At 40.4% G+C, this 24775-nt stretch overlaps 2 protein-coding genes and 1 long non-coding RNA gene across 12 annotated transcripts in view; 1 reads left to right on the top strand and 2 right to left on the bottom strand.

Moving 5' to 3' along the window:
• Positions 1-3865: 3865 nt before the first annotated feature.
• Positions 3866-12099, bottom strand: DUT (deoxyuridine triphosphatase). 2 transcript variants are annotated; one of them, XM_065075905.1, is made up of 7 exons: positions 11909-12099; positions 11192-11354; positions 10192-10283; positions 9045-9089; positions 5137-5211; positions 4654-4724; positions 3866-4213 (listed from the first exon to the last, which is right to left on the bottom strand). In XM_065075905.1, exons 1-7 carry the CDS (start codon positions 11913-11915, stop codon positions 4157-4159), a joined length of 510 nt encoding a protein of 169 aa, XP_064931977.1. In that variant the 5' UTR covers positions 11916-12099; the 3' UTR covers positions 3866-4156. The 2 variants fall into 2 exon arrangements, with proteins under 2 accessions (XP_064931977.1, XP_064931976.1); XM_065075904.1 differs by lacking the exon at positions 11909-12099 and adding an exon at positions 11730-11894.
• Positions 12100-18307: 6208 nt separating this feature from the next.
• The window catches only part of SLC12A1 (solute carrier family 12 member 1), a 56313-nt gene continuing 49845 nt past the window's right edge, over positions 18308-24775 (bottom strand). For all 5 annotated transcript variants that reach the window (XM_065075867.1, XM_065075868.1, XM_021297862.2 and 2 more), the window contains exons 24-27: positions 24058-24144; positions 21834-21969; positions 19798-19865; positions 18308-18789 (exon numbers count right to left, since the gene is read on the bottom strand). In XM_065075867.1, coding sequence (XP_064931939.1) covers positions 18654-18789; positions 19798-19865; positions 21834-21969; positions 24058-24144 — 427 coding nt within the window. In that variant the 3' untranslated portion in view covers positions 18308-18653. The remainder of the gene's footprint in view (positions 18790-19797; positions 19866-21833; positions 21970-24057; positions 24145-24775) is intronic.
• The window catches only part of LOC110364347 (uncharacterized), a 34688-nt gene continuing 28695 nt past the window's right edge, over positions 18783-24775 (top strand). For 2 of the 5 annotated variants that reach the window (XR_010475219.1, XR_010475217.1), the window contains exons 1-2: positions 18783-21817; positions 21922-22005. This is a non-coding gene — a long non-coding RNA (uncharacterized LOC110364347). Of the gene's footprint in view, positions 21818-21921; positions 22006-22534; positions 24044-24775 lie in introns of all 5 variants that reach the window. The other 3 variants (XR_010475220.1, XR_010475218.1, XR_010475216.1) reach the window with 3 other exon arrangements.

Below are 24775 nucleotides of genomic sequence, written 5' to 3'. Positions count from 1 at the left end.
CAGCAGCACTTAAATTCACAGCCACTAAAGACCAGGTTAATACTTTGGGGAACCAAGAAAGGGACTAAAGATCAATGGTATCATTACCATAATTGAAGATTTTTGCCTGTACGTGGAGAGTTCAAGGATAGGAGTTGTCTGGTGATCACCTGTTCCTTCAAGACCCTCATCAGTTTATCAGTTTCTGCCTTGGTAAGGAAATCCAAGTTGTCCTATGTATTTCAGTCCAAATTAGAAAATAGAACCCTTTCCGATTTCAAAATAGAACCCAAACCATGGGGTTGAAACTGGAGCCAAGCATCTGAATGCCAAAGGTAGTATTCTCCTCCAAATTGAGCTGGGGTTGAAGGCCAGATTTTATCTATCTCTGCTAGTAAAAAGTCGAATCAATTTCTAAAAGAAAGGAGGCAATTTGTTAGTTAGTAATGTCCTTTTCCTTTCCCTGCAGGCAAAAAGCCAGTTTCTGCTCTAGACTGTCATCTTCAACAACAAATTATTTTCCATTATAAGAGCTCCATGGTCTGTCTACACAGAGGACATTCCACAAGATCATTCCTGAAGATTTAGGTAGCCCCTTGTGGAGATGTGTCCCTTCTACAACAGCAGCTGACAGGCTAAACTTAAATAGCTCTGTCTGAACCTGCTCAGTGACAACTGAGAGCAGCCCAGCATAATTTTTATTTAATGTAATTTTCATTCTTCTGCAAATAGCATTATACTTTGGGCTTGCTTTGGAGATTTACATCGCTTCAGTTTCATACCTGTAGCGAGCTCTGGGGATCACACCTCAGCGACAGCTTCTAGAGACATGAATTTGTCTAGATAGAAGACCTATGCCTGTTAGTGTCGAAATTCCCATGAGGTTCCTTGGTCAAGCATGTTGTTCAGTCAATGGCACATTCAGCTAGTTTGTCACTGAATTACAAAAATACTTTGCAACTAGTTAATTTAGGCAGAAGGATAGGTCTCAGATAAAGTAATGAACATGATCAATGTGTTTCTGAGTCCTCTCATCATGTTGCTAATATAAACATTTTTGACATGATGATTTTTGCTTAAGACAGGCTCAAATGTGCTAATTATAGCTAAAAATATACCATTATAAAGAGGGAAATTTAAACCTTGCTGAAGAAGTGCCAGTCTACCTTCTTTGCCCGGCTTATAGGGAAAGAAAACAGATGCTGCTCTGTGCCTCCTGTGTATGTTTGCCAGATACCAAGATAAAATACTTTTGTAGCACAGGTGGTAACAATGGAAAAAGGGAATATTAAAATAATTTGGAGGATATTACTTTGCATATTAATGACCTTGTGGAACTTTTTTTTAAGGGGAGAAGCAATGTAGGCAGCATAATTTGAAGCTGCAAGTAATAAATTCTGTTATTAGAATTCCCTGCTCACCACCAATACAAAAAGTTCCTACAGGTTTCAGTAAGGGCCCTGGTCTGCAGTAGTGAGTATCAGCGTCAGAGCTTCCAGTACATAGGTCTGTAAGTCTCATTGCCTGGTGGTGTGGTTTAACCCAGGGGGCAGCTAAACACCACCCAGCCATTCACTCACCGCCTCCCCCAGTGGGATGGGAGAATCAGAGAAAAAATGTAAACCTTGTGGGTTAATAAAGACAGTTTAATAGGACAGAAAAGGAAAATAATAATAATAGAAGAATATGTAAAACAAGTGATGCATAATGCAGTTGCTCACCACCCATCAACCGATACCCAGCCAGTTTCTGAGCAGTGGTTGCCCCTCCCTCCAGTTTATATGCTGAGCGTCATGTCATATGGTATGGAATATCCCTCTGGCCAGTTTGGGTCAGCTGTCCTGGCTGTGTCCCCTTCCCAGCTCCCTGTGCACCTCCTTGCTGGCAAAGTGTGGGAGGCCAAAGAGTCCTTAACTTAGTATAAGCACTACTTTGCAACAACTAAACCATCAGTGTGTTATCAACATTATTCTCATACTCAAACCACAGCACTACACCAGCCACTAGGAAGAAAATTAACTCTATTCCGGTTGAAACCAGGACACCTCGTTAGAAGTAGTTGTCTTCTGTAGACTTGCTACTCATATTGAAGAAACACCCCAACACTATAGAAGGAATTAGCAGAATTTGTTACTCTAGTGCAATGGTTTGATGCACAGGGAGGTAGAGGTGAGCTTGAAAGCATTTGGGTTGCTTCAGAGTCAGACCCTTCCACAGTCCTACTGGGACAAAGCCTTGCAGTAACCTTAAACTCATGACACGCTTCTCTAGATAAGTATTGAGAAACAATGAAAAGGAACTCAATTATACCCACTTTCAAAACAATTGAGCCTTTTTTGCTAATGACACTTAGATAATGGTCTGTATGTTGACAACTTAGAGCAGGCATGGATTTGTAAATATGTGTCTTCCTCATGCATCTGACATAGCACTTTTTCTAGCAAATACTATTCCCTAGCTCAGAATCTCCATTCAAAAATGGAAATTAGATGAGTTTTCAACAGGTACAGAAAATGATAGGTATCAACAGAACATTTTTCTTGTAGCTTGCTGTTCCAAGAGATCACCTTCTAGCATCTTTCCAACAGGACTTGCCTCAGTGTATCCCCTGGTGGTTTTTTGCTTTGGGGGGCAGGGACAGCAGAAGGGCAGCGAGCTTGCTCTCAACTTACAGTCCAGCAAAAAGAAACAGCTTTACACGAAAGGATTATAGTTCTTTTAAGATCTTCAAATAGTGTTTGGTAATTGAATTGCCTTTTTGAAATGGAAGAAACTTAGTGTCAAGATCAGCTTTTCCAATGAATTTAACACTTCATTGGTATCATGTGCTTCTTGCTTCCAATAGAGTTTTGTGTGCTCAGCCTGCTTCTATACAGTCTGCGTATACAGATGTAAGTACAGATATAAGTACAGTGTTGTGATAAGAGTGTGAGGAGGGGAAAAAAAAAAGACTGATAAGCATGTCATGCACGTGGAAGGAAAGACTTGTGCCCTAGTGAAAGATGAATGCACCTATTATTTCAGCACGGCCAAGTCAATGTAATGACTACCCTATGGTTGAAGGAATCTGAATGCTGTCTTATTACACCTTATCTTCCAACTCCTCAGAGAAGAAGGCGGGGGTAAAATGTATAAAATCTGCAGTATTTTTGGCCTCCTTCACCAGAAATGGTTAGCCCTAGACAAGGACATGAAACTAATACCAATAGCGTTACTATGATCTGAGAATACCAAGGAGAAGAATGCTGGGAACATCTCAGCCTACAAAAGGCCCTTCTCTCGTGTCCATGTTCTTTCACCTGAAAGCTTTTGAGTCACTTAAAAGATTCTCACACGTAAAAAAAAGTAATGGGGTTCAGGACAGGTTCCAGAAGAGTTCTATGTCAGCTGGTCAAAAGAGAACTGACAAAAACAATGCATGCACTGCTTGAATAATTCAGAATCTTTCTTCCATACAGAAACTTAATGAATTTGTCAACAAATATTTCAGCAACGTATTCCATACTATTTATTTACTACGTAGAAGTTATTTCCACGTGAGTTGTGTTATTTAGCTCCAACACTGTCTTGCCTGCCCTTTTAACAGAGAGATTAAAAATTGGCTGAGGATCAGCTAAGGATCAAAGACAGAACTTCAGCTTTGAACAGAAACACAAGTATTTTGGCAGGTTGCAGAAGATGCAATATTTAATATCTTTGTCTTACTCCAATTTAGGGGTCAGAGTGGGAAGTCACATCAATACCTGGATTATGACTAATTCTGTATGAAATAGGCTCTCAGCATGACATACTGAGCTACATGGAAGATAACTTTCAGAATATTAACACAGACTGGCAAGGAACAATCAGCCATTTCTGTTTGGGTCAGTAAAATAAAATCAAATAATTAAGTTACTTTTAAATTTATTAGAGTATAATCAGCACATAAACAGTGAGTTCTTATTCCTGCGGGCTGAACATCTAAAAAGCAAAAATAATCCATCAACTAATCAATGAAATCAGTCATGTACTTTTGCCCATAATGCAGATGAAGTCGTTGCCTGTAAAAAGAGAAAGGAGGACAGATACAGAAAACTGAATAAAACTTGCAGTTTTTTCTCATGTCTTCTAAAATCCCCCTTCTAATGAAAATTTAGAAATAGCAAAACAACAACAAAAAAGCATATTCAAATAATTTTCAGTTCTTTCCAGTAGAACCAAAGCCACCTTCGCCACGTTCTGTATCATCTAGAGCCTGAAAGACATCAATTATAAGCTGGTTTAGTGTCTTGCCTTTTGTTTCTACACAACAGATATTGCATATCATAGAGAAAGGTATATTTGCTCATAACAATAGCTATAACTGAGAAACTAAACCAAAACAATTTAAAGAGACATTTTAGAATACCATTTGTACAAGGTTCAACAAATCCCACATTGTGAGAAAGCTGTTTCTAGTGTATACTGAAGAGTTTCTCAAGTAGCTGTTAATGCTGAAAACTACCCCCCAAAAAATCCATGTAAATGCAGGCAAAGCATCAAGATTTTTATTCAGGTAGCAATGTTACTATGTAGTTTTAACACTGTAAGTAGTTTTAAGGCAGAGTATTTATTCCAGAAATTTCAGCTTATATACAACTATCTTAAACTATTAATTACTAAAAACAGCACAAACATTGTCTTTTGGCAACTTACTTCTACTTCTTCTAGCTCAGGATAACAAATGCGTTCACAGATGAGCTGGGCAATCCTATCCCCTTTTTTAACTGCAATTAAGTTAAAATATTATTAGTTCCTTCAAAAGCCTGCGAACAATCAATATAAAGTTTAGACAACCCTCATTCAAGAGTATCAGAACGCACTGAATTGTAAACATTTATTTGGAACTTAGTTAAGAAGATGTTAATAGACCCAGAAAAAATACAGGCTGATAAACTTGTGCTTAGTCCTTTTAAGGCCAAGTTTCAGCAGCAGTACCAGCTCAAGGCATCTCCCCCCACTCCCGCTGCCATACGGTGGCATCTTAAGTGTCATTATGCATAAATACTGCAATGTGTTAATATGTAAGAAGAAAAATGTTATCAGCTAATTCTAACTCTTTGTGGACTTCAAAGAAAAATTAGTTTCTCATTTTGAGTCAGATGGCTGAAAATAAGCTCTGCTAAGCTTAACACTTACCTTCAAAAGTATCCTTGCCAAAGTTGAAGAGTACCACACCAACATTTCCCCTGTAATCCTCATCAATAACACCAGCTGTCGTAAGAAAGCATTAAGAGGTATATCCAGTTAATAAATGTTGTCAGTATATTAAATAATGCTGATTCACATTAGTAGACCTGCTGAAGCGTGTCCAGAGGAGGCCATAAAAATGATCAGAGGGATGAAACTCCTCTCCGGTGAGGAAAGGCTGACAGCTGGGGTGTTCAGCCTGGGGAAGAGAAGGCTCCGGAGAGACCTTATTGCAACCTTTCAATACTGAGAAGGGGCCAATAAGAAAGATGGGGACAGACTTTTTAGCAGGCCTGTAGCGATAGGACAAGGACTAATAGTTTTAAACTAAAAGAGGGGAGATTTAGACTACATATAAGGAAGAAACTTTTTTCCAATGAGAGTGCTGAGAGCCTGGCCCAGGTTGGCCAGGGAGGTGGTGGATGCCCCATCCCTGAAAACATTCAAGGCCAGGCTGGATGTGGCTCTGAGCAACATGAGCTGGGTGGAGATGTCCCTACTTGTGGCAGGGGGGTGGAAGAGATGACCTGTAAAGGTCCCTTCCAATCCAAACCATTCTATGGGTTGCTCTGTTTTTTACAATAGTGGATACCGAGTCCATGCTACATCGATGCACTACAAAGATGCACTTCAAAAAACTTGCAATGGCAGCACAAATAATTTTAAGCATCACTCGAGTTCTGCAGTCAGTTGCCCATTATTTTGGTGTATTTGTTCACATGAGTCAATCAGGCTTGAAAGCTGAAAGCCAGAATTCATATTGGGTACGTAAATTTTTGTACATATGTTCATAGATGCTTATAAAAAGATCATTAGACCTTTGGATAAATTCTTAATTTGACAAACTATTCTCAAGTATTTCTGTACAGCTAAGACAACATTTTTCTAGACCATTCGCTAGGACAGATATTGCTACGCATTAGAGATTAATAACGGAATTTGCTAATTTAACATAACAGGGGCTATTTTTATTTCTATTATAATATGGTATTCTGCTCTGATGTAACACAATACTCAAAACTTATTACTACAGATTACTCATTCTATTTAAATTGAGATTATGCTTTTATACATATAAAATGTACCAACTGAAGTAGTATGGTTAGATTTATACATGCAAGAAACTCTTGCATGTCACACTTTTGCTGGAATTATCTCAAGAAAATATATAGAACAGAATAACTGGGGCTAGTTAAAGTCATTCTAAATTAACTTTTCTGCCTTCACATATCTGACAGAAAGCAAGTTTATTTCTACATAATGACAAAAATTGTCTATACTGATTTACAATGCATCTAGTCAAACAACTTTCCTGACCTTTAAACAATGGTATTAGCACAAATAGTGTAGAGAATCCAGGAACAGGAACATACAGGGAAATATAATCCAGGAAGACCTGATCTTCTGTACAGGGACACAAACTCACTCTATGTGACCAGGTGTACTGGCAAAACATATTACTTGAATTCTGTTATTCCAGAACAGCAAGTTGCAATAATTATACACATTGCTGAGCACTAAGGCACTTTTCTAAATTATGTGTATTAAATGGAAATAATCCAAGTCATTTCAGGAAAAATCATGCACTGGAATTGGCAGCCTGACATTCTGTCTTACTCTGTCAGAAGTTTGGCTTGTCACTTGTTGGGAAAGCATTCACACCTTGCAGATGTGAATTCTGAACATGAACACCTTGCATGATCCCCATTTTTCCCTGACCCTTAGGACTTCTGGCAAGGTATTCTCACTTGAATAGATAATGCCCTCATAATGACAAAAGTACTTCTGCAAGACAAGTTAAATTATGTAACAATTGTTTTGGTGTTTTTTGTTTGGTTGGTTTTGTTCTTTGAGTCCTCTGCTAACTGTCAATAATAGTTTTTACTCATGCTTTGTCAACTGTCAGCTTTTTATGAATCTGAAAATAGGTCACCCTGCTAAGCACTTCTGGTTGCCTTCTGGTATTTCCTAGTTTAACTTTCAAATTAAAAAGACTGTTACAGACCATATATATTTTTTAATATTAAAAATTTGGTTTAGAAGTGTTGTTTTAAAGAACCACGCTATAGCAGATATAGTAGACCACGTATACTACGGAGAGTCATAGGGATGTAGAGAATCTTTCATTCCCATCTTAGTGCTCTTTTGTGTGTTGCCCAGCAACACTTAAAACCCTCAGAGTAACAGACACGCAAGAATCAATTCTTATTGAAGATGAAGTCTGAATGACACAAAGCTGGCACAGACACTCCCCTTTAATCTTGATGTCAGAGCTGTATCACAGGCACAGCCAGACTTTGATATGCCATAAGGACACAGAATAAAATAGTGCTGCAGAAGCTCTTAATTATACTTGGAATTGCTTTGCTTTTTAGCTGTCTTGGCATCAGAAAGATGCAACAATCACCCTTCCTCACCTCTAGAGCTGAGCCTATAAGCATGTAAAGGCTGAGTACCACCGTTTCTTGTTTAACGTTGCAGGGGATAAGGCAGAACCAAACAACAAACCAACAACAAAAACATACACACAAAAAAACCTAGAGAAGAGGAAAAGGCCTCAACTCTTCAGCACACTTTTCTTGACAACTGCCATTATGGCTCACATTATAATGTGCTTGCAAAAAATGTGCTCTTGGCCACCCAGCACTTTTGAACATATCCATTAGATTCTTCTTCTTCATGTCATTACATCAGAAATGTAGTTTTTGGTTCTTTTACCACAATCTCTTGCCAGAAAAAAAAGAATTGCTTGGGGCTTCAGGAGGCAGAAAACATCTTATTTAACTTAGAACTGTATTCTTGTACAATTAGAATAATGTAATACACATTTAGTGCTGGTTGAATTGCTGTGATTACGGCTGTGCTCAGAATAACTCCACAATAATGTTAGCGGTGAGAACTTCTGTGCAATGTAGATGCCGTTTTATAACACAATACTTAGAGAAACTGCCTGTGCTCTTATCAGCCCCACAGTAAAACTGGAATTCAACTTTGAACATCGTTTACTTCATGTTGCAGTAATAGAGATATGGGAAAAGGATAGTGCGGCTTACATGAAGGCTTATGATTATAGATATGCCTATAATAATTGTTTTTGGAGAGGTAACTGTGAATTTCTAATCAAAATAGAAGAAAAGCTCAAAATACTTTTAAAAAAACCCCACCCTGTTCAAAACAAATCTGTTGCTAGTACTGAACAACAAAACCCCACAACTGTAAAGACTTGTACAAAGTGGGATTTTGGTTGTATTTCCGTTTCAAAAGACTTTCAATTTTCAAGCAAAATAATGCATAAAGCTATGAGTTTAAATTTCATGTGTTTTACATGAGTTGTTACATTTTCATCAGTCAGCGTAAACTAAAGCTCTCTCCATCCTAATAAGCAATTTTCTGTAAGTGAAGAACTACCTACAGTAATGGTGTATTCCAGTGCTTTCTATCATTCTTTTTGAATATCACTACTATATATTCTCTGCATAAAAGAATATCTGTATGTTATTGATTTAATTCATTCGGATTTTACACTGGACTGAAAAGAAACACACAAAGACGTTTACTCAAAATGGAGCAAGCAGAATGTAAAAAGTCATCTTTAACGCCTAATCCAAAAATACAACTCCAATGCTAGGCATTGCCTACAAAAGTGCCATACGATTATTGTTTTCAAAAATCAGTAATATTTTTATAATTCAGCAAGTTTTAAAATAATTACAATGCCCTGGCTCTTGGAGGTATTTCCAGTTATCTCCTTTTGCCAGACGACCAGTGAAGCTAGCATTATTTCTTTAAACATATTACAATGTGAAATTAAGGCACTTCTGCAATCAAGATTTTATTGTAAGGAACAAAAATCTTACCACCAACATCTATGAAGTGCTTTGCTGCTAAACCAGAACGCGGTGCTGGAAAACAAGAATTTTTTCATAAGTATAATAATGTCCTTATTTTAAAACTCTTACACAATATTTATAGCTTAGGTACCGTGTTTGCACAGAGCCACGGCAGCAAGAACTGGATTCACAGTCTTTCTAAAATAAACATGAATTTACAGGAACTACTGTAAGTGTTAACGTATATATTAAACAAAATAACAGCTGCAAAGGGCTGCAATACAATTGCAATCTTTAGCGCTATAAACATACAATTGTTTAGACTACCAGTTGAAGAGTAGGTTTCTCCAAGGAAGGCGGCTGGAGCAGACAACTACTATCTAATCTTGGTTTATTTTTGGCCATGTGAGGCCACTGCTTCAGAATAATCTCAAAAAACTATTAGGTCAATCCATTTAAGTTACAATGGAAAGCAATATCTGGCAAGCCATTCACTAAGAAATGTTATACACAGATAAATGAAATGATGTGCAGGGTTTTTTTTTCTACTTACCTCACCCTACTTTGAGGTGCTAAAATGTTTTATTTTAAAAATTTTGTCTGGGATAAGCAAAATGCACTCGCATTCTCCTTCCAGCTGAAAGGACATGGCAAACTCTGACCATGCTCTTCCACTGGAGTACCTATTGCTTTTTTTACTTTAAGAAGTGACACATAACTCAGAAAATAAATGCATAAAACATAATAAAATATTTTGTACAGGTTCTCTCAAGTTTTCTGTCACAGAAAGTAGCCAAATTCTCCTAGACTAGTACTCTCACTTTAGGGTTAACTTTTAAACATCCAGGAGTATATTTTCTGTATGTCCATTACCTATTGGTATTTGTGATTTGAAATCTGAAACTGCAGAGAAATAATGAACTATTGCATAGCCTATAAAGTGGTATTTAGATACAAAAACTTTGCTAATAATATTTTTGTCATTTGACATACACCAAACCTCAAATGTATTTCACAAGACACTTCTGTTACAAAGCTTAATAAATCACAAAGCCACATGACACCTCTTATGTACAGACTAATTCTGAAAGCTTTAGGCAGAATCTAAATGTGAAGATGGCATCAAACCTGTTCTGTAATGATTCTGCAGCATTTTTATAACCTGTTCACTTACCTACTCGGCCATAGCATCCTGCAGGAAGTGCAATTTGAATGTCTGTTTTCACGACAGCCTTTTCCATGGGTGGTATCACACAGTCATAGGCACTATATTTTAAGGAAAGAAAAACTAATTTATATCGAAAATTTTCTTCTCCATAACTTAAGAACTTTCTGAAGGCTACCCAACTGGAGCCTTAACGAAAGGCAGCGGTAACCATACCACAGCGAGACTGTTCTACTTATTTATGGCAAGCATGTCTTGGCCTTGACAAAGAACTTATTTTTAAGCACTAGGATGCACAGAAAGGTCTTTTTTATGAAATAGGCTTTTTTGAGGAGTACAGTGCACCACTGGAACAAGAGAAAACCAAACTCGGTAAGACAAAAGGAATACAAAGGAAAAGTGTCAAGTGTAGCTGGGCAAAGCTTCAGGAAGTCAGGTAAGTGAAGGCAGAAAAAGACAGGCCGATTGTTCTGATACTCAAAAAGGGAAGCTAGAGGAGGTTGGAGTTCCGATGTAACTAGTCATTGTATTTAATCACCGAAGCACTATGCAAACAACCACAAGCTTAGTTCCTGAACACAACGAAAATATGGCACAGCTTCCTCTGGCGGGCAGCACCCACCAGCCAAGAGGAAAGCAGAAAGCCATGAGTGCTGCAGGGACGGCCCACGTGTGCTACCGTTTGTTCCAAAAGGAAGACACCAAGACAATGCTGCTGCAAACCAGCAGTTCGGGCTGATGTGTCAAGCCTGACCTTTAGCCAAAAGCTGCATCGATGCTGGGGCTGCAGCATGACTGGACCACAGATCTGGAAATGGAGAGAGACGGAGGAGCAAGGGAGCTAATGAACAGGCCAGCTCTGGCCTCCCCTTCTGCAAGCCCAGGAGGCTTCGTTCGGCGAGAGGCCCTTCCTCAGGAGGGACTCACCGAGCGCCCCGTAGCGCCTCTGCCTGAGAGGACACGGGCCAGGTCGTGCCGTGGGGTCCTCCCCTGCGTGGGGCACCCTCACCTGTACAGATCGTAGCCTGCAGCCCGAGCAGAGCCCTTGGAGGGGGCGAAGGCGTTCTCGGAGAGCTTAGTGAAGCGGAGCAGCGCGGTGGGCTCCTCGGGCACCGAGCCTTTTTGCCTCTTGCTGGGGGACGGCTGCAACACGGCGTCGGAGGCGGGCATCGCTGTGCGGGGACGGGAGGGCGAGAGAGAGCGGCTGGGTGGGGGGGGGGGGGGGGGGGGGGTGTGTGGGGGGGTGTGGAATGGAAAAGCCCGCGAAAACCGGCCCGACCCACTGAAGGTGGAAACAGAGGGGGAAATTGCTCCATCCCCGGCCTCTCTCTGTGCGGTGCGCTCACGCCACCCCTCGCCAGTGAGAATGGCCTCGTCCGGCTCCTCCTCAGCGCCCAACTCCCCGGGCCCTGCCGAGGGGCCCTTTGCGGTGCTGCTTCCCGTCCGGGTGGCAGGACGCCCCGTAGCCCCCCCCGGCCGCAGCCGGGCCGGGCCGCAGTGCGGCTGGGCCGTGTATGGTCCCCCCGATGTCCCCGCCGCCCCCTTACTGCGCCCGTGGAGGTGCAGGAGCCGCCTGAGGCCCCGGGCCAGCATAACGCTGTCGCCGTGTGGGGGCCGTGCTACCGTGAGGCCGCCCGGCGCTCCCCGCCGCTGTCCGGCGGTAGCAGACTGGTGGGGCGCAGGCGGAGGGCAGCGGCGCCCCCTTCTAGCCCTGCCCGGGGTGTACCTGCCATGCGAGGCCGCTCAGCCGCTCCGCCAGCGGGCCGGCGCCGGGCGCCTCCGCGGGACCCGGTGGTGGCGGTGCCGGGCAGCGGCGGGCGGACCGCGCGGGGCGCGCAGTGTTGCCGGGGGACGCGATTGCGGCTGCACGGGCGGCGGGCGGAGCCGAGGCCCACCGGGGGAGCGGGGCCGGAGTCGGGGGGGAGCTCGGCTGTCACGGCTGCTCAGAGGGGCCGCCTCCTCCCCCCCGCCCCGCCCTCGTCCGTCCATCCATCCATCCATCCATCCATCCATCCATCCATCCATCCATCCATCCATCCGTTTCCCAGTCGCGCAGCGGACATGGCTGTTCTGCCTTGCACCCTGCTGCAAATAACCTTCCTTCAGAAACTGTCAGGCAATGACAGAAATATTTGCTTTCTGAAAGGGAAGCAACTGCTTCCCCTGCTTGTCGAGGTTGTAGATAGAGAAACCTGTCAATGCTCCACTTGTCTTGTTTTCCCGTCTCAGAGCAGAATAATTGTATGACTTCACCATCTCTGACTTTGATATTCACTGCCCTCTTTTGCCACCCTGTCTATAAAAGCTTTCCCTCAGTTCCCCTGTAGTTTGTGCAGTGGGCTAAGGCTGCCACTGGGCTCATGGTTGCAAAACTTGGGCTTGACCACTCTGATTGATGTAATTTTCCTTATGCAAAATAGCTGCAGACTTTTCTGTTTGCTGGTCCAAATTTTGTCAAATAACTCTGTGACTTTTGGGGTTTTTTTACGGATCAAAGTGTATGTGACCGTCTCCTTGCTATGTAACATTTTTTACACGTGGCCAGATGGCAGTGAAGCCTTTGCTACACATTGCAGTCCAGTTATGAAAAATATTTTGAACAATATCCAAATCAGAGGTTTCTTTTATTGCTGTTCAGCACTTCCAGTCTTAATAGTATGCACTGTTTGAATGAGAATATCTATGTATCACAGACCTATGTGAAAAAGCTACTCAGAGTGTTTAATAACTTCTGATATAAGCTATCCGGAAATTGAAGATATAAGAATTTAAGTTGTATCCAATGAATATCTAGTTATAAATGGTTACTTATACAATCAGAACTTTATAGAGGTTGCAAATGTGTCCTGCGCTATGGTGTAGAACTAATTTTATGAGTGGCCTGGCTTGGTGAGGCAGGCTGGGTTCCACACTAGCTCTAAGGTAGGCTGAAAGTCCATGAATAATAGATAGGAGGACTCATCCAAACATACTATCAAGGAGAAAGATCTCAACTGAGGGACACTTTTTTCCCCCTGATCTTTACAAAAAAAAGTTTTGTCTAGCTTGTATTCAGCGCAGCTCTTCACACACAAATGTAACGTTGAGCAGTGATTCTAGTGAGGGTTATTCCATTTAAAGTTAACAGGACAGAGCTGTTTTCATGACACCAGCCTCATCCTGATTATCTGGCTCTCAGAGCAGAGATTTTGGTACATAGGTGGACCCTGGTGCAAACTTGTCCGTTTTCCCTGTTTCTGTGTTTAGATCAGAGGGACCCTGTTGTCAGAGCTATATTAAAAGAATTACTTTATAAATCCCTTCTCCATAGAGCTTGCTGCCCCCACTCCACATGAGGTGTGTGTGTCCCAGCTGGACTAGCACCCCAGTAGCTTTTGCTTCTGCTCCCAAGTATGTAAACAGGCTGGATTTGCTCCTTCTGGTCATATTAGTTAATACACAATCATTGATATATTTACCATTATTGCCGTTTTGTCTTTTAAAGTGCTCCGCAATGGGAAACGCATCTCTGTGAACATGCAGGGTGCCTGCGCTCTGTGCTTTTTGTGCTGCATGAAGCCTCGGCAACCCGTTTTTATATTGTATTTGAGCCTGGGTTTTGCCTCCAGGATGCAAATAACCATTAGCATGGCTTTCTGCATGGCTTTCTCTGTGCTTGGTGTCTGAGCAAGTTTGCCTTGGTCCTGGGAATACACTGTTTGCTCTGTAGATGTCACTGGCTCAACATTCCTGCATTCCTGATTGCTGATTTGTGCTGCTCTTCATCGCGCATTTCCTCCTGACTTTGAAAAACAGTAGTGAGATAAACTGAAATTATCTGCCTTTTACCTAGATTGAGAGTAGGAGTGGAGAGTATTTCGTTGTACACAGAAAGAAACACAGAGCTTCTTTCAGGGGTGATAATCCGTAAAATTCTCCCCACTGAAGGTTTGGTGTTAAAATGAGCATTTTTATTAGAAGAAAATTGTGGCTTTAAAAGAGAGATGCCCCACCCCAGCCTCCCTTAGAACAGCTGTCTCTCTCACAGTGATTAATGTTTGTAATTTAGAGGCTGATGTGAGGGTGTTCATGTATAATTAACCTCTACTTTTGATTGTGTGCTTTGCTGTACGGTGTGGGGGGCTGTGGAATTTTGCCATTGCTTTTTACTCTGTTCCAGAACAACCTTAATGCCTTATTTTGTTTGAAGCTGAATTTCCTCTGATGAAATTCCAGCAATGGCATGACTGTGGGTTATCACTCTTGTTATTTGTGGAGAATGTGAGCTCAAAGTTGCTCTATTTGTTGTTGCACTCGCACAGCTACATTTCTCATTTTTCCCAGCAGAGCGAAGGCCAGTGTGAGGTGTTACCACGCAGCCTCGATGGGCTACGCACCTACCAAGGGGCCGTGCCAGCCAGGTACCAGAACAAATAGATGTTTAACAATGGCATATGCTGGGCTGCATTGTTACAAACCCTTTTCCTCACCTGTAACTTGAGAGCTGAGTTACTCATTTGGCAAACAGCTGCAGTACTTTAAGGGTTTATTGCCCTTCTGACAGAAGTTACAGTAGGGTAGGACTGTGGAGTGATCCTCAGTCACTTCATTGGAGTCCAGTGACTGTCAAATAACTTGAGGGGGACAGTGAACTTCCAAGTTGAAAAGGCTGAGGTTTGCTCCAATTCTGCCCTCCCAGCCTTGCTGGTAAGCTGGGCACCTCAGAGGGAGGTGACAAACAGATGTGGGGAGTTAGATGAGTCAGCAACAGCTAAAATTCAATAGCTCTTTGCCCTGTATCTACAACTTCAGGGTGAATTCATGTTACTTGTTGCCATGTCTTGTAAACTACACATCAGTTGCTGAAACTGCTTTTGCTTTACAGAACATGTGGAATTGTAGAAAAAGAGGGAAAATATGAGAAATTTCCAGGTTTCCTGAGAATGAAGGGCAGCTTGTCATACTTTGCCTAACCAGGAAGGCTTTTGGCAGGACTTTTCAAAGATGTAATGAAAATTGTAGAAGTATAAGACTGGGAAAATTTGCTATGCAAGTGGCAGGAGCTTTGTACTTTGTGATTGTGATGATTAAGCAGAGAACTCCTTTGGGTGTGAAATATAGTAGTGTGCTTTTTGCACAATGTGGCTTTTGCAGTTGCAGCTGTTTATCTTTAGAATCTGGTGCCTTTTTGGTTAGGTAGATTTTCTACTTGTGCTATTGGGTTGCTGGTTTAAAAAGAAAATAAACAAACATATAAAACTGCCCCAAACTAATCCCTGTTGGGGACTGAAAATCTAATGAAAGGTGCTTTGGAAGAATGTTGTTCTGGAGTGATACATGGGGACACCTGTTATGGTTCCTAAGCACTATGCCCTAGGGCTATGTGATCAAGATGGATGGATAACTTGCCAGTGGTTGTAAAAAGATTTAAGGAAAATGTATTCTCTGACCTATGGTGGAATGCCTTCTGTGATACCTGTTGGAGCTCCACTAACATTAGGAGGGAAAAGTAAGATTCACTGGTGAGAGGAGAGGTAGTGGATCATTTTAACAGGCCCTTAGGCACAAGCTTAGCTGTGCAGGATGCCTCGACATTTGAAGAAGACTCTTCAATTCTTCAAAGAAGAATTCTTTGTTTTTGCTTATAGCAACGGTATTTTCACACTTTAATGCCCTTGGTCACCTTATCTGTGCTTGCTTTTGTTGTGGCTGATCAAATGAAGCCTAGATTAGATAAACCTGCAGAGCTGGTAGTGTGATATAAGCTCAAAATGTGCTAGATGGCTTTAGAGCCCTCTTCTAGAGATGTCAAACTTGTAATTAGAATTCAGTTATTAACATGGTGATTAAAATTCAGCAGTTGTTTTATGCATAATGTATGTAAAAGAGGAAATGTCTGTTACCGAGTAGGAAAAGAGGTAGGTGGACTAGCAAAATTTTGCAATTGAAGTTGCAGTTTAAGGGAGTCCATAATTAGTGTGCTCACTGAATTTGTCACGCACACACTTCAGAAATCATGGTGAGGAACAAGAAATAGAGGGTCCTAGGAAACTGCTGTGTTGAAATTACTTCTGAATTTGTGGAAATAACGCTTTCAGGTAAACACGGTTGTGTCCAGAGTTTGTGCTGCTCATCCCATAACGTTGTTGTGTGGATACATCATCTGATTAATCACTGTAGTCTAGACAAGGAGTTTTAGAGGGATGTGTATGTTAATACTTAATCTTTGATGGCTGTTCATTTAAAATCATACCTCTTGGTATTTATTGTTGTAATGCCCACAGTGATGTGTTTGTGAGAGAGAAGCGTGAATAGTATTGGAAGTGCCATTGCTTGTGTTGCACTCCTTCCCTTTTTGGATCTGCTTAGGTCCCTCAATTCAATTTGAGTTGGTGTTCCCTGTAGACTGAGAATTACAGTACTTGGGAATATTTAGCAAAGAATCCTCACTCATGTAAGTAGCTGAAGGTCTCAATACAGGTGTGTAATTCCCCCAGGAAAGGCCTAAGTGGAGCGTCTGTAAAAGCTCCTTTTCTTCCCATTGACTGGGTGCCACATGCAGATTATACCTGTTTGGTGTCTAAAGTGAGGCTAAAAGGGTGGTGGCCGTTGCAGTTCTACAAAGGTGGAAAGGAAGGACCTGACATCATGTAACAAGCTCCTGTCTCAGTGCTACCAGTGCAAAAGGTGAGAATCATCTCCCTGTTTTGCAGGTGCAGAGTGTGGTGTTCGGTTTGCTCAGAGCTGTGCAGGAAGCCTGGTTTATCTAGGAAACTCGTATATCTCTGTCATGCAGTGAAGCTGCAAAATGATCCTTCAACCGGGTTGTAAATGTGTAAGAAGGAGCGAAGGAAGAACATTATGAGAAAATATCAGTATTTCATATCCTGCCTTCAATAGGTGGAGAAAATAAACCATGGATTATTGGGCTACATTACCATGTTCTGCTGAATTGCTGCTGTTGAACTTGGAAAAATATGAATATCCAATATTTGTCATTTTTGGAGATGGAGTGCTAGATCCTCCGCAAGTGAAATTCTAATAATTCAAGTGAAGATGGAATGTGAGGCCTCCTTTGAAATAACCATTTTGCGAAATTCAGGGTTCCCTGGCTTTCCTGGGGTGTAGATTTTGGTTCATCTCCGTTTGCAGAGGTGAGTTGCAGGACTACAGTAATTAAGTTAGCTGCACTCCTTAATGGTCTTTGGTTTAAATAATGCTTACACACAGGATATAGCTTTCTCCATTAAAAATAAAAGCCACTTCTATTGACAGCTGAAATTATGAAGTACTATAATGTTGCAGAAGAGATAACAGAAAAACTACACAACTTAATGGGTTTCCTTTATTTCAAGTTGATACATAATTAATATTATTTAGAAAGTCTAAAAAGAAGATAAATACGTTACATAAATCAAAAAATAAGGCATTCAACTCAACTTATGGAATTTATTTGGTTTTCTAATCACATAAATCACTGTACATATTATCCTAAAGTATAATGTCAGATTGTATTAACCTGTAACATTCGTATCAGAAATTGTCAGAATATTTAGTATTTCACTAATTTATTCGTGAAATTTACCACAGTTAATTCATGCAATCGTACACTCCATTCTATATTAGAGCTTGAAAATCGATTATCAAGTCTTGTCATATAGAGTCCATATTTTTATATATGTAACTTGTTTGTCAGTAAATTAGAAGCATTTGAGTTAATATAAATTAGCACAACAATTTGGGTAAAAGCATCTACTGTTGGTATAGCTCTTAATTTGGCAATATGGTAACTAAACAGCATCACAAGTATTCAACTTGCGTTTTACAGGGTGTGTCAAAAAGATGGACCCAGTTTGAAATCACTGCATCTCTGCAACCACGAACGATCAGCTCTTATCTTACCATTTGTAAATTTTTGTGTGATTGTAACATATTTGATCCATCTTCTTGAAACACCCTCTATATATCAGTTTATGACTTTGACCTGCTGGATACCATACAGGTTTTTTTCCCTGCCTCCCAAGCTGGTGCATTTGATTGTAATCCTCCTATGTGTGCATTAGCAACTATGACAGTGCAATTTGAAAAACTTATTGATAGATTTAATGCTTTTTGTACTGTAACAATTAATTTTGGCTTTCTGCGATAGATATCAAAAGCATTTTCAATGCCTTATAAAATTAATGGGATAATTGCTGTCTCATGTGATACCTATATATATATATATATATATGTATGCATATGTGTGTGTGTGTATATATATTTATACATAGGTAGATTTTCCTTCTTTTGTCTCTGCTGGAGAGTAACACCAGCAAAGACCATTTACGTTTCTTTGTCTAATTCTTCACTGTGTTGCTTTGGATTTTTGAAAACAATTCTGTCAGTTATTTAAGTTTTAGATCTGCGTTAGATAAGCGTGTCTTTAATCTCTGTATTAAAAATGCAGGTGTTGAAATCAAGCAAGGGATATTCTAGGCACTGATGTTTTCCTACGAATAGAAAGTCAGTACGTTTTTGTGGTTGCCCCTGACCATTAAGACTGGAGGAAGGTTCTTGGAGAGAATTTCCAGCCAAGCCATATACAGGTAATCAGACACTGCTCCTTTTCTTGCCACTGGGAGGCTCCTGTTTAGACAGAGAGAAAATGAAGTTGGTGTTATAAAGACAGGAGTAGCTCTGATAAGTTGTATCTCACTAAATATTAAGTAGAAAACATCAATTGTTCATACACAACTCTGAATGTTCATAATTAGACTACATGACTCCTTTAGTCTTATAAAGCACAAAGCTACCGTTAGGCCTTAATCTTGCATACTCTTACTTGGCTGCTTAGTGCCATTAATACAGCCAATTGTACTGTAACATGGACTATTTGTGATTATAACATAAAACTGGTAAAGCAGCATTTTCAGGGCCATAAGACCCCCACGTAATGTGTTTTTTAAAAAGGATAAAAATACAATGCATGCACAGTTTTGTGTTCCATCCCCTTGTTTTCTGATCTTTAATTTTTAAATTGTGGGTAAGTTTATGGTAAATGTTACCTGATCACCCCTTTTTGGGGACTAAACTAGTAGAGCTAAAGAGCTTTATTTGTGCATCACAAATACTAAGTAATGTATTGAAGCTGTGTATAAAATGTGATTGACTAAAAATTGATTCTGAAAATGGCTTTTCAAAATGTTATTAGTGGACTCTTGATGCAATTGCATCGTTTTCACTCAGTTTCACGGAGCTCGAAGTACATCTCGGCTAACGACTCCATTAATTACGTGCAAATGAAAAGAATCCTTTAACTTAGAGTTGTTAGTAGTTGGGGGAAAAGAAACGAAAATGTGTCTTTTCTGCAGGTGAGTAAGCAGGTGTAACACCACGCAGATGTGCATGTGAGGATTACATTTTTGACACATTTTCATGAGTAGAACGTTGTTTTAAGATATGACTACTAAGATATAACTACTAGGGAAGATTCATATTCAGTGTAGTCCCAGAGAACCATCAGTCCGGATGCAAGTCCTTCAAAGGACTTAAAAGATTATTTTCACCCTCAGTGAATTAACAGAACTGTTTCTGTCCAGGATCCCTTTACACAAGAGATTATCTCTAAGTTAGAACCAAGATCTTGCCACTCACAGGACAATGAGGTTAGCTGCCCTTGAATGTTCCTGTAAGAGTTCATTCAGACGAACTTGGCGGTAACTCTGGTTAAAACAAAACAGGGAAATAAAAAAATCAGTTAGGTAAGTGATCCTCAATTCTGGTGCCTTAGGGAATACCACGCTACCCACTAGATTTTCTACTGTTGCTTTGGCAACACTGAAAGCCCGGTGTGCTCTGTGGCACACTGATGGAGATGGCAAAATATGAGGCAAAGCCTTGATTCATATGGTTACCTGGGGGGTAACCTCTTAAACAGAACACCATGAGTCTGGAGTAAGACCTGGCTGCTTTATGTATTGTGTATACGTATGGACTTCTGCAAATTGCATAACTGGCCGCTCCTTTGAGATTCAGCCAAGGTTACTTTGTGGTCAGACTCGGTCTCTCAAAGTTTTTATAGCTTAACACAAGTCATAGGGAACAAGAGACCAGGGCAGGTTTGTGTACAGGGAGATTGCAGAATGGGAGATATCTTAACTGGGCTTATAAATTATTCTCTCTTTCCCTGGAGAATGTAAAAAAACTAGTTTTTCTCCATTCAGACCTTAAATTTTCCTTCTCTACAGAAATTCTGCTGTTCTTTTACATGCTAGATAAGTAAGAATCCTCATAATTTAGCCAGTTGTTATCTCATGAGAGTCATCCTATAACATCACCCTATGCTGCCAGGTTTTTTCTCTCTTGAATTATAAATATGTTCTAATGTCCTCCATAAAATTCTCAGAAGATAAAGGACTTGTCTTTCCAGCTGTGTAAGCTAAACTTTTTGTTGCTGTTCTTATTTTATAGACAGATTTGGCATTTTCATATTGCTGACTGCTTTCAACCTATGGGATTTTTTCCTGGGCAAGGTCAAGCTTAAGCATGTATTTTTTTCCTGTTGTATCCTCACTGTTTCTGCATGCATGCATGTATATCTGGGATTGTATTCCTTTTATCTTTTATACAGAGATATTCTGAGGGCCCTGCTCCCAAGTTTTGATGATTTATGCTGGGAGTGCATCAAAAGTTTTCTGCCCACAGCTGACTACCATAACTGGTTATCAAGTCTATCAAAAGGGTAATACAGTGAGCAGTCAGTCTGCTTCCCAGCTGCTGCGGTCGGTAGTATAGTGTGTTATCTTAAATCACCATTGATTTCAGCTTATGTTAATGTGTCAGCCTGTGACCTCTGGCAGCTCTGAGCTCAGGCTCACAATCCTTGCTCCGCTGAGGAAGTTACTAGCACCATAAGGTGGAGATAACTAAACTCTCAGTGCACTCAGGTTAATCCAACAGGAACCATAAATAAAATTACTGGATTAATTCTCTGTGAGTTACAGGAGGACTTGTCTCCTGAGGGTGGAAGAGTTTGTAGTGTCCTTTTGACACTGGCCTGATGAAGCCTGGCCATTTAGTGCCCAAAAGGTATGTTCCAGCAAAATTAAAGAGCAGCCCAGGCTCTAATTCTCCCAGTGGATCAGCCAACATCAGCATCAGAGTGCCCCTCAGCTGCGGGAAAGCTCCTGCAGCGTGGGCAGATGAGTCTTCACGCTGCCATTGAGGTAAGAATCCGTGTTAAATTTTGCCTTTGGAAAAATTCCTAGGTAGAGTCTGGATTCAGTTCTGAATTTCCCAAAGTGGTGAATATTCGGAACTGTGCTCTTTTTAAGAGGTTGAAGCCCTAAAACAGTGGAGCTATTTAATGAACCGCTCAGCTCAGGCTCAGCACAGTGGGTTCAGGGGTGGTTTTCATCCGTCTGGCTGTGATGTGGGCAGAGCTTCTCATCAGCTTGCTAAATACTGTGTACATGTGCCAAGGTCTTAGGGAATACTGAATAATGCGATCCTAACACACCTCCGCAGTATTTACAATATAAATCCAATTTGTAAATATCAAATACAGGTTCGGGTTTGTATGTGTCATGTTGCTAATTCCATATCTGGTGTTTCACATTTTCATGCTAATCGCTTCAAAAATGTGGAGTGTAAGAAAAGCTTCTGTCATAAAAAGGTAGGCAAGGCTTTACCTTCTCCTTGAATGCTTCCAGCTCTGTATCTGTAATTTTCCATGGAGTCTCCCGCTTTAATTTCTCAGCAGTTGTTATATCTTTGCAGCTTTCGTGGAGGCGATATGGTTCAATCATCTCTTCAAAGAATTTCCAGCTGAAACAGGAATTACAAAGGAGGCCTTGCTGCAGGGTATGAACTCACTAACTTACTTCATAGACACTGTGTATTGCAGACCCCACTGACTATAACTGGAGCTGAAAAATGTGCGAAATCTTCTAGCTATTCTTTCCTACATTGTGCCCCAAGTTACTTCTGTGCCACTTCAATATGTCGGGGTTATTTGAGGATAATTAAAAGATTATTTGAGGATCATTAAACACTGCATTGGCCTATTGTAGTTGCAGAGAATTTTCTACATTTTCCTAGTTGTAGCAAAAACACCAAAATGAGTGTCTACAGTGACTCCGAACTGCAGCATAGTGGTTAATAATGTTAACAATGAATATGGGTCTCCTAATAATTACTGAGCTTTTATTATTGTTTTAGCATTAACTGGAGCTATCACCTGGCTGATACAGTTTTACTGTGACAGTTTTAATGAAATGGAGAAACAAACAGGTGATATAAATCTCTTGTGGCAAGGGGCTGAGGGAAATGCTGTAGGTTTTCTCGCTATGTGTGGGCTCAGATTTGTGTTAATTTCCCAACTTTTCCACAGATGTCCTCTCTCAATTTCAGCTTGTTTCTTGAAGCTTTTGACTGTCGTCATCTGGAGAAACTTATCCTTCTGTACTTCCCTGCTTGCCCCTTTATTGAAAGTTTCTGTCATCCCACAGAGACCTCAGGGAGTTTCTTTTATAGGAATGTGTGTCTCTGTGAGCACTTTCTGCTGCCAGGCCTCCCTGTGAAGAGAAATAGGAGGTTGGCCTTTGCTTATATGGCCAGGAAGTCGAGAGATGGGTTAAAGGCCATGACATGCAGCATTTAATGTTGCTAAGTTGCCAAAGAGTTTGTCAACATGCTTAGTGTCTGTTTCAATATATAAAATAGCGATAATCCTCTTATTATTAGTGAAATAAATGGGATGCCAGCTGGGAGAGAGATGGAGTGGTCTAGCAGGTGTCTGGCACAACATTCACTTGTTCTGTTCACAGGGTTCTGATGCAGGAACTGTATTTGGTTTTTATGTTAGTGCCAGATATTACTTCTTTCTATTAGCTTTTATTTATGTAAAAAATCAATGCATAGTACTGGAAAAAAAGAGAAGTATTCTGCACAGTTCTTTATATAATTACAAACTATTTACTGAGAGATCAAGAGGGCACTAGTAAGTGACTTTAGCTATCTAATAATAAAATCTTGGTATTCCTTAACTGTATTTCCCAAGTCAAGCTCTCCCACGCACGGCAGAAACTCTGGTGAGTCTAATATTGCTTTTGCAAAGTTCTGTGTGTGTGGAGAAATGGGACGCAGAAGGATGAAGAGACTAACCTGAGATTGCACTTGCACTCGGAGGGAAGTCTTTGGGTGGACAAGAGCCCTTTGCCTATGAAATAGCTACGGACCTGTCGAGAGGGGAGTACGGCTGGGGTGGAAGAGGGCAGAGCAGGGTGAGAGCATTTTTAGAGGATCTTTAAGACCAAGAGCAATGTTGTGAATTGAGTTAGGATTCAGTTATTCCATTAATTCTGTAGATAAGGTAATTTTTAACAGCATTGTACCTTCATTATGTTTGAGTGATAGGGGAGTATTATAACCTTGTCCTCACAGGAAAGGAGAAGTATGCTTACGTTTGGGCACAGAAATGTTAAGTTTATGAATTCATGGTAGAATGCAGAAGGCTGACTTGGCAGAGATGGTGAGTTTATGAGAGAACTGTGACTGACTGAATAATACGATGAAGTGAAGTCTATGCCAACCTAAATAGATATGAAAAGCCACCATAAAATGTCTGTTAAATTTAGTGGCTCATAAGTATGGTGTCTAATTAGTCCTTATTAAAATTGAGTCTTATCATTACAACATAAAGAAAAAGGCTGCTTTAGTTTTGACCCTCTGAGTGTGACTGTTAAAACATTCTTTTCTTTTTTCTTGCTCTACTTACATGGAAAATGATTGCAATAAAGCGACAGCGTTATCCTTTGTGGTGTGTGTGTTGGGTTTTTTAATGCTCCACATAAAAGAAAGAAGCTCCTGATAAAGGCCTGCAGCTAAATAATGGATTTTGGTAATGCTTCTTACCTCTCTTTGTTGGGCTTTATATTGATATCACAAATGATATTAATATCAGCAAATTTTATTCTGAATTTGCTTAGAAGTGAAGCCATCCTGAAAACAAAACAGAGAACATTTTATCACTGTATTTCTGAGTGCCTTGCATCAAAGAGCACTCATAAATGAGTTGAGATGTCAAACGCAGTTGTCTCATTATCTTTAACTATATGACAAATTACTTTAAATGCTTTAGTGTTTCGCTTCCCAATTACAGTACTAGATTGATGTGATTGCTGTAGTATAATTCATTTAACTGATGATCAATGAAATTCACAAAAACTGGAAATGAATAGCAGACAGAGGGAGGGCGTTTACATTTGGGGGAAAAAATGGTACTCTAAGTATTTGCAAAGGCTTGAACTATAAAGGAAAAATATTCAAAATACAGGAGGATATATTCTCTAATACTTAGAGAAGGCTTCTGTTATTATATTATCATCAGAATTCTATGTGTGGAGTATGTATAACACTGGTAGTATGTATGTCGGTGAAAATTTGGTCCAGAAGGTAGATATGCAATGCTTGAAAAGTCTTTTTCACTTCTAAATGTATATTGATCTACTCACACGTTGTCTTTAGATACTTTCATAAAAGAAAATACTTTGCTTTTTTGGCCCAGTTTCCAGCAGGAATAGTTTATAGCTTTGTGTGTGTTTGTGCTGAGGTTAGTGAAGTTTAGTTAGGT

Source organism: Columba livia, chromosome 11 (genome assembly GCF_036013475.1).
Source record: "Columba livia isolate bColLiv1 breed racing homer chromosome 11, bColLiv1.pat.W.v2, whole genome shotgun sequence".
NCBI classification, from domain to species: domain Eukaryota; kingdom Metazoa; phylum Chordata; class Aves; order Columbiformes; family Columbidae; genus Columba; species Columba livia.
Note: the sequence above shows the minus strand (reverse complement) of the source record. Positions and strands in the feature narration are given on the sequence as shown.